This window comes from Triturus cristatus, chromosome 11, assembly GCF_964204655.1.
Source record: "Triturus cristatus chromosome 11, aTriCri1.1, whole genome shotgun sequence".
NCBI lineage: Eukaryota > Metazoa > Chordata > Amphibia > Caudata > Salamandridae > Triturus > Triturus cristatus.
This window is the reverse complement of record NC_140594.1, coordinates 153,501,135-153,515,272: the sequence shown is the minus strand read 5'-3', so window position 1 is coordinate 153,515,272 and position 14,138 is coordinate 153,501,135. Positions and strand designations below refer to the sequence as shown.

The following is a 14,138-nucleotide window of genomic DNA, read 5'->3' as shown; positions in this document are numbered from 1 at the left end:
CAGTGCTTAATTTGAGTCGGTGGTTTCCAGTGGTCGGCACCGGCACTTAATTGTCAACACTGGCACTTATGACAGTCTGCCACATTGTGTCACTGTTCCTCTAAATTTAGAGATGAGCAAACAAGAGTTGTTTTTCCATTCAATATACATTACACATTACTAATATCTGCTGCCCAAGTAATTCTTCTAGCTTTGGGGGCCTGGAATAGTCTGAATCCTCACACGTGTGATTGTGATGGTTAGTAGCTGTATAGGTATTGTCATCAGCAGTGCTTTGAGGGGCAATGCGTGCTGCAAGCTTCCGTGGCTTCTTGACGAGGCCCTGGCACTTATTTATTTATTTTTACAAATTAAGCACTGGATGAGACACTGCTGGAGGGTGATAATGAGGGAGTCCTTGAAGAGCCCCAATAAAGATTGCCACATCCAGGAATACTGTAAGGTCAGTAAGGCTCAGGCCGGTAATCACGCGCCTCTCCTATGTATGTTTTCAGGACTGGTTTGTTTCTCCCCAGTGTCCTTCAGTTAAAGTTCAGTCTCCTTGTAGTGTTCATGCGCCCGCCCAGACCTGTCACCTGCTTTATTCACCCTCCAAGTCCCTTTGAATTCAAGCGGAAGTCCATCTTTCAGGGTGGTCTTGGTGTGATGTCGCTCAATAACCACTCGAGGCACGTTGTAGATTTACCGCTATATTTATTTAGCATACAGTTGTAATTGTACCGAGGAGCGCCGGCCGGCACTCTGCTCTCTGGGATGCTCGGCGCGCTAATCCTGCGCGCGCACCCCGGCGCCAACATGGCCGCCTGCGTCACGTCAACGTGACGTGACAACAACTAGACCGCTACATATCTCCCCCTTTTACCAAACCAAAGATCAGTCACTTACAGTTCGCAGTTTAGTTCAAAGTCTTGGAACCTGGAAGGCCTTACAACTTGTCTTCCGCTCCTGGTCACCTTACCAATGTTCCCTCGAGCCCCTTGGCTCTGCGTTTCCTCGATTTCTGTTCCTCCACTCATTGCTCCTTCGCTGTTCATATTGCCTCTCGGCCTGTCCATCTCTACCACTGGAGTCTCACCCCCTAACTCGCCTTCTTGCTCCTCTCCTGCACCTGCTTCTTCCATTTTTTCACTTCCGCCCATCTTGTTCTCTTCGTCCACGTCTTCCATGTCTTCACCTTCCGGACACCACTGTTCCCATCTCAATATCTTGTTGCACCGGGCCATGCGGTCCTGCGACCACACGTTCCCATCACTGAGCAGGGCCGCTCGATCATAAACTTCCTTAACCTGCATCGGCTTGCTGTACTTGCTGTCTCCCTTTCTTTGTAGGGTAGCCAGCTTTACTCTCACCCATTCTCCTCTCTCTAAATGAGTGTCCTTCACATTCCTCCTCTTATTGTAGTTGTTGGTGTAGATGGCTTGTGCTCTCTCCAGGTTTGCTCTTACTACCGCCGGAAACCATTCGCTGGTCACCACCTTCTCCTTCCAGATTCTGTTGTCGTGCGTGAAGGGTTCACGTCCTCTCAATATTTGAAACGGGCTGTACCCCGTGCTTGTGGGCGTTATTCTGTAGGCCCATACCATGTTCTCCAACGCTTTCTTCCAGTCTTTGTTACAGGTGATGGCCGCTTGTATGGCCCCCATCACCACTCTGTTAAATCGCTCCACCAGACCGTTGCCTGCCGGATGGTATATGGCCGTGTGCTTTACAGAGATGCCATTTCTCCCCATGAATTGTTTCCATCTTTCCGACGTGAACTGTGGTCCATTGTCACTTAAGATGGACTTGGGAATTCCTTCTCGGGTGAATGTTTCCGATAGAAACTCCAGGATGTTCTCCGTGTCCATGGATTCGCTCACTTTTATTTCTGGCCATTTGGAATAACGGTCGATGAGGACACACACGTATTTCTGTATGCTCTGGTCATCCAGCACCGGTCCTAGAATGTCTATTGACAACTCTTCCCACGGGTTTGAGGGATTGTCAAATTTTCCAAGGGCTGGACGTAGTGGTCTCAATGTTTTGTCGGCCCCTTGACATTGGGGACACTCTCTGACATGCCTCTCTGCTCTTACGTCCATACCTGGCCACCAGTAGTTCTGTTTCGATCTGGCCTTGAGTTTCCCTATGCCAAGGTGGCCTTCGTGTAATAAGTCCAGCAGCTTGTTGATGAGATTCGTGGGGGGAATTACTCTGTCTCCCCGGTAGATGAATATGCCCTTGTCTCCTACTGTCAGTTCTTCTTTCACGTCATAAAATGGTTTGAGGTTAGTTCTCACCTTTTTCTTATCAGGCCACCCTTGTGTGATATGCGCTCTTACTTCCTTAAGGTCAGAATCTTCTTCATAGGCTTCAGTCCACTCTTGTATGCTGATTATCTTCTCTTGGTCCTCTATGAGAGCTACCATCTCTCCTCTGTCCGCCGGGTCTTCTTCTCCCGGCTCCATGGCCGCCGCTCGACTCAAGTAGTCCGCCACTCGATTCTTGTTTCCAGGGATGTACTCCACATCGTATCTGAATTCCAACAGTTTTAAGGACATCTTCGATATCCGGGGTGTGGCGCTGGCGTGCCCGCACGATGTTAATACCTTCACTAACGGCTTGTGGTCCGTCTTGAGCAGAAATCGGGTACCCCATAGGAACTGCCGGAACCTCGTCATGGCCCACACTACCGCTAACATCTCCTTCTCGATGACGCTGTACTTGCCTTCTGTCTCCGTCAGTGCTCTGGAGGCGAAGCTGATTGTCTCCATGTCCCCTCTTCCTCGGTCTTGCATGAGTACAGCGCCTAACCCCTTGTCGCTGGCGTCGGTGATGAGTATGGTGGCGCCTTGTGGGTCGTACCCCTTGAGTGGTATGGCTTCCAGGATTCCCTTTTTGATGACTTCAAATTCCGCTTGGGCTTCCGGTGTCCACTGAAACACCGTGCTCTCTCTGGTCAGCATCCTCATGTTGTAAGTCTTGGATGCGAAATGTACCACGAACTTGCTATAGTACTCCGCCATCCCCAGGAACGACCTGACTTCCTCCTTGTTCTTGGGGGGCGGTGCTTCAGCGATGGCTTTCACGTTCTCCGTCTTGGGTGTGATCCCCTGTCGCCCTATTTCATGGCCTAAGTAGGTTACCGATTGCAGTCCCAACCGACATTTCGACCATTCTGCCGTGAGACCTTTGGCTTCCAGTGTTTGTAGTACTTTTTTTAGTTTCCGGTCATGATCTCTCCTATCTCTCCCCATCACTAGGATATCGTCCTGGAAGTACTGTACGTCTTTGCAGTCTCTGAACAATTGGTGCATCATCTTCTGAAAGACGGCTGCCGCCGAGGCTAGTCCGAACGGCATGCGACAAAATCTGTAGCACCCAAACGGGGTGATGAACGATGTCAGGCTTTTGCTGTCCGGGTGTAGAGCTACCTGGTGGTAAGCTGATGTAAGGTCAATGGTGGAGTACCACTGAACTCCTCTGGTTTTTGCCAACATCTCCTCTATCTTGGGAAGGGGAAATTTCTCCACCACTATGTTTTTATTGAGTTCTCTCAGGTCCACACAGAGCCTGACCTTCCCGTTGGGTTTCATCACGACCACCAAGGGCGCCAGCCATTCGGCGCAGGTAATGGGTTCTATGATGCCCTTCTTCTCCAGATCTTGGAGTTCTGTCTGGACGGCATCCCTTACTGCAATGGGCACATTCCTCACTTTATGTGCTACTGGTGTGGCTCCTTCCTTAAGCACTATTTTATGTTGAAATTTCTCCATTTTCCCTACAGTGCCCCCAAACACTTTTGGGTAGTTCTTCTTCCATCTGTTCATGTCCGGCCATTCCTCCTGTTCCGTGAGCAGAATTTGTTCCTTCCCTCCTGGGTCGAGTTTTATGCCTAGGTCGCCCTGGTCTAACCATCCTAGGACGGAGGGTCCTTTCTCGGCCACATATAGTTTGCACCACGCTGATCGGCCTCTGAACTCAAACAGTAGACGTCGGAAGCCTAGCATGGGAATGCGATCCCCATTATAGGTAACTGGTCGTATGTCTAGTTTCTCCAGATCAGGGCCCAACTTGGTTTGGAACTTTCCTTCCCACACTGCTCTCTGTATAATGGTAAATGGGGATCCGGTGTCTGCCACTACTGAAATGGTGATGCCGCCCATGGACATCTCTAGGACTGGTTTGGTTGATCTCTTGTCGTCTACGCTCAATACCTGATCGTATATACATAAGACGGTGACCACTTCTTCCTCTGTGGCTTCCTCCAGGTCTTCTTCGCTTTGGTCAACATATTTCACCACTCCTTTCTGTTGTTTCTTCCGACACACCTTCTCGTAGTGACCTATGATACCGCAGTGCAGGCATTTGGCTCGGAATGCCGGGCAACGTCTTTCGTGGGCTTCGTGGGACCAACTTCCACACCTGTAGCACGTTTTCTTGTTCTCACTGTTCGCTTGTTTCCCTTGCCATCTGCTAGTCCCTTTGGCTATGGGTTGTTTGTTTTTCTGGTCCTTGCGGTGATCTTCCTCCTGTATCCTGTTCACCATGGTTGGGGTGACCGCCTCTTTTTTGGTAGCATTAGCGCACCTCTTCGCGAGTTCTGCCCTCTTCACTATGACCAGTACTTCTTTGAGTGTGGTGTCCCCACTCGCCCACAGCTTGTCTTGTACGTTTGCACTAGTGGTGTGCATGACCACCTGGTCTTTTATGAATTCGTCTTCCCACAGTGCGTACTTACACGGGGCTGCTAGCTTTCTCAACGCTGCTACATACTCTTCGATGGTTTCCCCCACCTTTTGTTTCCTTTGCTGGAAGTTATATCTATCCACTGAAACACAGATGGTGGGGCGGTATCGCTCATCTAGGTCCTCCACTGCATGCGCATACACATCGTCGTCTGTGTCTTCTCTCTTCTTTGGTACTAGACTCTTGTATATTCTCAGTCCTTCTGGGCCCAGATTTAGTAGCAGGATGCGTTTTTTTCTCTGAGGAGTGAATTTCTCTTCATTTTCGTCCTCCAGGACCCCTATGAAATTGTCTATATATTCCTTCCAGTCCTCCCATTTCATCAGTGGGTCTCCGGGTTTCGGTAGGAATTGCACGGGTGCAATCGCATACCCTGCCGGGGTACTCATCTTCACTTCCTTGGCGTTCGTTCCGTCGGTGGCTTTGCTCGGGGGGCTGCCTGGGGTGTTGTTGTTGTGCCCTGTGTGCTTGATTCTCTGGGGGCTCTTGTTACTAGACCCCACTTCCTCCTCTTTGGTAGCCAGCGCAGCGCTCCCTGTACGTGGTTATGTGTGAAGGTGGCACGTGTGCTCTTGGCCGTTTGTGGATAGCGTCGTCCCTGTGGCCTATATGCAGCTCGTGTGCTGTACTGTGGCACTGCCACGCTCCTCGGTTGCTCCGTACCTCGGATCGTCCAACGTGGTTGACTAGGACGTTTTCCGTGACTCCACCGCTCCAGGCAGGCCTGTCTGGTGTTCCGTTTTGGGCCTGGTGACCTGCTTGCGTGTCTTCCTTTGCCTCGCGGGGGCCACGTGGAGTGTTGCCCTCTCCTGTGCTCCCGCGTCGGTCTGGTCTCTGTCCCGACCTCGTCGCCACTGTGATGTCGCTCAATAACCACTCGAGGCACGTTGTAGATTTACCGCTATATTTATTTAGCATACAGTTGTAATTGTACCGAGGAGCGCCGGCCGGCACTCTGCTCTCTGGGATGCTCGGCGCGCTAATCCTGCGCGCGCACCCCGGCGCCAACATGGCCGCCTGCGTCACGTCAACGTGACGTGACAACAACTAGACCGCTACACTTGGTGCATTCGTCTGCGGTGGCGTTCGCATCCCTCCTGCAGTCTCGTGGGCACGCGTTGTTGCCTCTTTCAGCGTACTCCAATAGATGTCGCCCATGCTGGTATCTGGCCTCGCAGTAATAATGCCCCTCGGGTCGGCGCCAGAGGCCCACAGATTCGCCCCTGGGAGGTCCTGGCACTCAGTGCGCACGCGCAGTTGGTCATGAAAGTAGACTCGGCAGGGGGAATCCCTGCAGGGCCCAGCGGCTTAGAGGCCCGCGGGCCAAGCCGCGCCGGGCAGCCCGTCCTCGGCTCTAAGCCGGGAGCTTTACCCTCTGGAATGTCGGCCTCGTTTGTGCCAGCACGGTGAGCGAGCTGAGAAAGCCACTCCGAACCCACAGGGCGGCCCTGCTTGCCAAGAAGGGCGAACACACTGAGGCGAAAATGTGCAGCATCTGTTCCGGCGTGAAGCGTAGACTCGAACGTTGTTTCCATAATGTGCCCTGCTCCTCGGTCGCGCAAGCAGGGGGGGTGCAGGGTCAGTGTGCAATCTGTACAACAAGCGGGTATGCACACCTGGCACCTTGTGTGCAATGCGCTGAGGATCAAACCGAGACAGTTGTCTGTTTTTGAAGAATCGGGTACCACAGTTTATTGGCAGTTGATGGTGCATAAAATAGCGTCCACTGAAATCCCCTTTCTAACAAAGCTTGCATCCTCATTGTGTGATCTCAAGCATTCCTGCTTCCGAAAGCAATGATGGGGGCAGTAGAACTCTAGTGCTCGACGTCACAGAGCACTTTACACCAGAGATCACGTGAGCTTAGAGAGACCACTGAAAGTACAAGTGAGCCAATCTTACATAATGTTAGATGGTCTGCATTCTCCAGCAACTGGTTATTTGCACCACATGCAAAATACTTTTTTTTTTTTTTTTTTAAATAAAGGCGCGCGTGACTGTACTCACTCCTCCAGGTTATTTTCAAGTACTTCTCAGCATTTTACATATTTTATAAACCGCCCCCGCCGGCCTCTTCTTAAGCAAAAAAGGCAAGAGATTTTCACGAAGAGCCGACCAGCCTTCATTTTTGCTGGAGTGCGCGTTTCTCATGCTTTTGTGTAGTGTGAAAGGCATTGATTTTCGACATTAACACATATAAAGCATTTGAAATGTAGACTTGTAACGCCCGTTTGTGTTTTTCTGTATATTCTTGGTTTTGCTTAGACGCTAATGTCGGTGCGAATGCTAAATTCTCCAAATTAACCTTACAATGTCCCCCCCCCCCCTCTCTTTAAACAGACGCGATGGATTTCTCCGGGATGTCGCTGATCAAGCTAAAGAAGGAAGAGATGGAGGCGCAGGTAAGATCACGCTCCGGCGCAGGGGTAGCAGTAGTGCAGCAGGTGCAATGGCACCCGGGCCAAGGAGTGATGGGGATCACTGCACCCAAATGATGTCTGTATTTGACTGTGCAAGCCTGTGGGCGGGACCACGGTGCCATTGTAGTGCCACTGATCATGGCTAGCACCATGCGGAGAGGCAGTAACCCCGCCTTTTCAAGAGCAGTCAACTAAATGCTTTTCAAGCCATTTGGCAATTACCTGTTTTCACGGTGTAATACAACTACCTATAGGAGCAAGACCCCTGACCTCCTGGTCTGAGACCTGCTCTTCTACCCCCCCCCCCTCCCCCCCCCGCAATTCCACTGTCAAGTGCCACCGCTCCGGCACTGTGCTCTGGGCGCTGCTGCCCAGGTAGGTGTTGAGGCCCTCCTCCACCCGCAGGCTCCTGTCTGCGCCTCATCCCTGGTGGTCCAGTTGGAGAGCCTTGCTCTTCTGCTGGCCGCTGTTCTCTCTGTCTGTCCTTGTGCCACTTTGCTGTCTGTCTTTGTGCCTGTGTCTGTCTTTGTGCCCGTGTCTGTCTTTGTGCCACTTTGCCGTTTTATTGTTTTTTTTCTGTCTCTTGTGCCCGTGTCTGCTTTGTGCCTTTTTCTGTTCTTCTGTCTCTCTTGTGCCTGTTTTCTGCCTCTGTGCCCTTCCCGCCGCTGCTGCCCCTGCGGCCCCGGTTCCCGCTACCCGCCTCCCAGCTGCACTTCCCTACCCCCCTCCCCTACTTAATGGTGGCCGCTGCGAGGGACTGCAAGCAAGACCCTTGACCTCCTGGTCTGAGACCTACTCTCCCGCCACCCCCACGGCTCCGCTGTCCAGTGCCACCACTCCGGCACTGTGCTCTGGGCGCTGCTGCTCAGTTTGGTGTTGAGGCCCTCCTCCACCCGCAGGCTCCTGCCTGCGCCTCATCCCTGGTGGTCCAGTGGGAGAGCCTTGCTCTTCTGCTGGCCGCTGTTGTCTGTCTGTCTTTGGGCCACTTTGCTGTCTGTCTTTGTGCCCGTGTCTGGCCTTGTGCCACTTTGCTGTTTTATTGTGTTTTTTTCTGTCTCGCTTGCGCCCGTGTATGTCTCTGTGCCCCTTTATGTTTTTTCTGTCTCTCTTGTGCCATTTTCTGTTCTTCTGTCTCTTGTGCCCGTTTTCTTCCTCTGTGCCCTTCCCCCCCCGCTGCTGCCCCCGCAACCCCCCTGCCAGTTCCCGCCTCGCAGCTGCACTTCCCTCCTCCTCCCTTACTTAATGGCAGCCGCGCAGCGGGCACGCCAAAGGCAAGCCCGTCTACGCCGACCGCAGCCAGCGCCAGGAACCCTGGATCTACGACCCCCCACCGATACAACTCCGCCGACCTCCTCGCACTCAACCCTAGAACAAACAACAACTGCCAGAGATCGACACCAAACACCACCCACGGCCAGTTCTCATGCCTACACTGCTGACAATCCTTCACCATCAACTGCCCCTCCACGACCACTGAACCCACGCCGGACTCACGCACCACCGAAGCCCTGACGTGCATCCTCCTCAACGTGCGCTCCTCCACAGACACGCCACGGAGATCTGGGACCTCCCCGACACCCTCTCGCCAGACGTCGCCTTATTCGCAGAAACTTGGACCAACGCCACCTACGCCCCGACCTCGCAACCGCCATCCCAGACGCATATAAGATCCAAAGAAAGGACCGCCCCCACCGCCCCCACTGCCCAGGAGGAGGACTCTCCATTGCACACAAGAGCTCCCTCCGACTCTCCACCTCCAGCACGAGCGACCCCCCCCCCCCCTCTCCAACACGGAGCACCTCCACTTCCAGATCCAAACCACACCCAGAACTACGCTGCGCGGGACCCTAGTCTACAGACCCCCGGCCCTCGCGCCTCTTCCGCCACCACCATTGCCGACCTCGTCGCAGCCCACGCCATCGCTTCCATGGACTACATTCTCATTGGAGACCTGAACTTCAACCTTAACAACCGCAGTGACCCTGACTCCACCACCCTCCTTGACAACCTCGGACTGAAGCAGTTAATCACCACTCCACCCACATAGCCGGACACGCCCTCTACCCCATCTTCACAGGAAGGACAAACATCCACTTCAGCCACACCACGCAGCCTTTCTGGACACACCACCACTGCGTACATTTCACCTTCACCACCACCACCGCACCCAAACGTCCACCACGAAGGAACTGGAGTAAGATCACAGAAGAACACCACCCTCCTCCTCGACCCCCCCCCCCCCCCACGACCAACACTAACTCCGCAGCCAAAGAACTACACCGCTGGATCATCGGCTGCGCTGACAAGCTCGCACCCCTCCACCACCCTGTCAAACAACGCCCCCTGAAGGCCGCCTAGTTTACCACCGACCTCCAAGAAGCTAGGCGCTCCTGCAGATGCCTCGATAAACTCTGGCGGAGCAGGAAATCCACCGAAGACCAGAACAACTGCAGGAACACCATGAATGCATATTACCAGCGCATAAGAGCCACCAAGCGCACCTTTCTCAAGAACAAAATCCACACCAACACAAGTAACGCAAAAGAACTCTTCAACGTCATACAGTAGTTCACTAAACCCCCCAGCGAAGCCATGGACGTCTCACCATCTCAGGACCTCTGCAACAAGCTCAGCTCCTACTTCCACCTGAAAATCAAGGCCCTCTACGACAACTTCAGCGAACAGACTCTGGGCACCACCCCCCTCTCCACCACCGACAACCAGCCGACCATCCCCGTCTGGAAACCCGCCATCACTGAAGTCACCACCACGACCATGAAGAACACCCACTGAGGAGCCCCCACTGACCCCTGCTGACCGCACATCTACCACAGAGCCGCCGCCGCCATAGCACCCGAACTAGGCCGGACCATCAACACCTCCCTCAGATCCGGCACCTTCCCCGACGACTGGAAGCGGACCAGAGGTCAAGCCCCTCCTCAAGAAACCCTCGGCCGACCCAACAGACCTGAAAAACTACCCGCCCATCTCTCTCCTTCCCTTCGTAGCCAAAGTCACCAAGAGATTTCTCAACGCCCAGTTGACTACCTTCATTGAAGAGAACGCCATCCTCTACTCCTCCCAGTCCGGATTTCGCAGCAACCACAGTACCGAGACCGCCCTCCTCACCGCCATCGATGACATCCTCATGCTACTCCACCAGGGCCACACTGCGGCCCTTATCGTACTAGACCCCGCCGCAGCCTTCGACACCATCTCACACCGCACTCTCGCTGCCAGACTCTACGATGCCGGTATACGAGGAACCACCCTCGACTGGATCGGATCCTTTCTCTGTGGAAGAACCCAAAGGATCAGACTACCTACCTTCCTCTCCGAACCTACAGAGATCAACTGTGGAGTACACCAAGGATCCTCGATCAGCCCCACGCTCTTCAACATCTACATGGCCACCCTCGCCGCCATCGTCTGACAGCATGGGCTCAGCATAGTATCTTAGGCCAACGACACCCAGCTCATCCTCTCACGAAGAACCCCGAAGACACCAGACTCGGCTTCCAAGAAGGAATGAAAGACGTCGCAGCCTGGATGAGCGACAGCTGCCTAAAACTGAACTTGAAGACAGAAGTCCTCGTCCTCTGACCCTCCCCCACTCCATGGGACAGCTTCTGGTGGACCCCTGCCCTTGGAATCCCACCCACCCTGACCGACCACGCCCGGAACCTCGGCATCATTCTAGATTCCTCTCTCACCTTGACCTGCCAGATCAATGCTGTCACCTCCACCTGCTTCAACTCCCTCGGCAAGACCTTCAAGTGGATCCCCCCCCCGAATGCAGAAAGACAGTCACCCAAGCACTCATAACCAGCAGACTGGACTACGGCAACGCCCTGTACACCGGAATCAACAAAACCCTGCTACACAAGCTCCAAACCATCCAGAACACCTCAGCCAGACTCCATCTCGGAACCCCATGACACGAGCACATGATCCAGCAACCTACAAGACCTCCACTGCCCCCCCATCGAGAAGAGAGTATCCTTCAAGCTCCTCACCCACACCTCAAATCCATCCACATCAGACCCAAATACCTCAACAAAAGAGTCTCCTTCCACGTACCCAAAAGGAACGTTCGCTCTGCCGACCTCGCCCTGGCAGAGTCCCCATACATCCGCAGAACCAGAGCAGGTGGAAGAGCCTTCTCCTACGTCGCAGCAAAGACCTGGAATGACCTCCCAGTCAACATCAGATGCTTCCCCACTCTGCACACTTTCAGGAAGAGCCTCAAGACCTGGCCCTTCGACTGATCCGGAGCGCTCACCCCCCCTCGCCTTGAGACCCTCACGGGTGAGTAGCGCACTTTATAAACCCCTGATTGATTGATAGGTTACCTTGTATGTACTCCACACACCCTCACATTTAAATGGCTAAATTATTTTTGCACAAGCTTTGTGCTTTATCGCTTCTTGGAAGTTGCATGATTTTTGCACTGCACATCCGGTTTTTGTACATGTGCCAATTAAAAGGCCTAGAACTGAAGCCATTTGAATCCTCCAACTCCCTCCACTGCCGCCGTGCTTACCATGATAGAATGAGTTAAACGACTCCCTGCTCAGTCAGTGCTCGTCCGTTACCGGTGCCATAGGTAGCACCAGGCCACTGTCCAAAGGAAAGAAGTCCAGTGTGACTTATGCGCTTTTTGAGGATCCTTTCCTTTATACAGTTTATAAAGGGTTAAGAAGTGGGGTCACCTGTCTGTTCATGTGCCCCTGAGAACTGATTTCATTTGCAGTCCTTCTCAGAGGTGGAGCGGCACTACAGAGTCTGGTGGGGAGTTGGGTTTAATGAGTATCACAGGGATCAGCCCATAGGATGGGTAGTACACAGCCAGCCGCAGTATGCGATCTGATCTGTTGCAACAGTGGGGCACCCTTTATACCACCCTCCCTAATATGAGTTCACGCATCAGAAGTACAGAAATCCACACAAATGGGTCTTATAAACCGTTTCTGGTATAAGCTTGAAGAGTCAAGTTGAGTTATTTGCGTATGGATATGACCCCATATGGTGATCTGCCTCTTATTCCCCCGCCCAACCCCGTTCTTTGTGTCAGTGGATGTCAAAGGGTCTCTGGTTGTCAGATCCACCAAGGAGGCTTCAGCGTATTTTCAGTGCTCCATGGCAGTAGCCTTAAAAATAACATGTACGCACCCACATGGGCATCAGGGTTTCTGCGCTAGTGCTTGTAAACGGCTTGGCAACAACATATAATGCTCTAAGACCCCTAAAAATGTATAAATAAAAGGAACACTTCTCTTCTTGCAGTGCCAGCTATCTGTTTTTTTTTTTAAAACGCCTCTTGTGGAGGCGTTTGTTTTCACACTGTGAGGCCTTTGAAAGCCAAGTAAATGTCCTGCAGAATCGTATGCTGTTATATATACTTTGTGTGTGTATCGCTAAGGAGTAACCTAAAAAAACAATGGTTGGCTAGTCCATTCGTTTGAAAGTTGGGTGTATTTACCTGGGCAGGATTTCACTTACACACTGCCCTTTTCTTCACTTCTTTAATGTGTTTGCTCTCAGTATGGGCGTGGAAGTATTTGTTTTTAGTCCTTTTACACAAAAGGAATTGTTAACTTGAGAATGCTCTTTTGGAACCACCATCCAGCTCCGCCTGTAGCTACGTTAGACATGTTAACATATTGTGGGAGAGATTCTGATCACCTTGGAATCTGAATGAAGTACTCAAAGGTTGAAATGTTTGCCGCCAACTTCCTGTAGTGTCTGAGCCGCACTAAACACTCAGCATTTGTAGAAGAAAATACCTTGTGGAAAACAGCAAAATAAGCACTCAATGAAGCGACCAATTTCTAATGGGTGTGTGGTTGCCAAATTCCAGTGACCACTCCTACAGAAAAAAAAAACTCGAGCTGCCCAGCAGCAGGCCAGTGCGCCCGAAAGGATGGTGGGGCTGGAAAGAGAAGTCGCATACGAGGTTCCACCTTACTTTTTAAAGATTTTTTTTTAATCATAAAGCCGACGCAGTCGCTTCGCTATCCGACAGACATGAACCCACCAGAACGCCCCATGATTGGATATTGTAGGCCACATTACTTGTGATTGGGTCTACCTTATTTGACGTGTCCCCATTTCATTCTAAGCCATTACGCCTTGTAATCAAGTCAGACACTAAATCAAAAATTAGCTAGCATTCGCGCCAAGAATTTTCAATTCTATTAAGGACACGGAGGCGAGGATTATGCTTTCTCCTTCTTTACTGTATCAACTCACAGCAGCCAATAAACATACAATTAGTAACACAACTACATTGTCCATGTGACTTTGCGTCAGCCACGCCTCCTTAGCCCTCCATAAGAGCCCTGGTCACTGTCCCAGCCTCCTCTTTCTTTGCTCGAACTGTGTAAAGTCTAATAATCCACAACTTTCACAACCTCTTCCAACCTGGAACTTTAACAGGAACCCAAGTCCTCCGCGCAGTCTTCAACGTGAAGATATCCGCTTCCAGACCTTCCGTCTGATCTGAACGATTAACCGGAACACAACTTCCTTTCAAAAAGCTTCAATGTGAAGGCCTCTTCATTCAGACTTCTTGTCTGCACCTAGGAAAAACCAAACATGAACAACCCGTAAACTCCATTTACCACAAAGGTTCATATAATCATCAACGGGTGGGTAAACATGAACAATCATATTGTACATAGCCGGGTGGGATAATCCTCGCCTCCGTGTCCTTAATAGAATTGAAAATTCTTGGCGCGAATGCTAGCTAATTTTTGATTCTATTACAGGACCGGAGGCTTCGGATTATGCTAGTTTAACGCTTATTAAATACCACAGATGTTATATCTCCCACCGGCTTATAATAAAACGGTTTGAATGTTGACTCTGAAGACCAATCCGCACAATGCATAATGTCCTTAATACTAGAACCTAGCATAAATGACTTTGAAGCCATTGCACCTCGCACAGAATGTGCGCCAAACATTTGAACATCAACACCTGCTTCTT

General features: G+C 51.8%; 1 protein-coding gene across 1 annotated transcript in view; it reads left to right on the top strand.

Annotated features, from left to right (window-relative positions):
* HIP1R (huntingtin interacting protein 1 related) overlaps nt 1–14,138 on the top strand; it is a 513,161-nt gene that overhangs the window by 478,804 nt on the left and 20,219 nt on the right. The window contains exon 30 of the mRNA XM_085635911.1: nt 7,069–7,130. Within this exon, the coding sequence (XP_085492037.1) occupies nt 7,069–7,130 (62 nt within the window). The remainder of the gene's footprint in view (nt 1–7,068; nt 7,131–14,138) is intronic.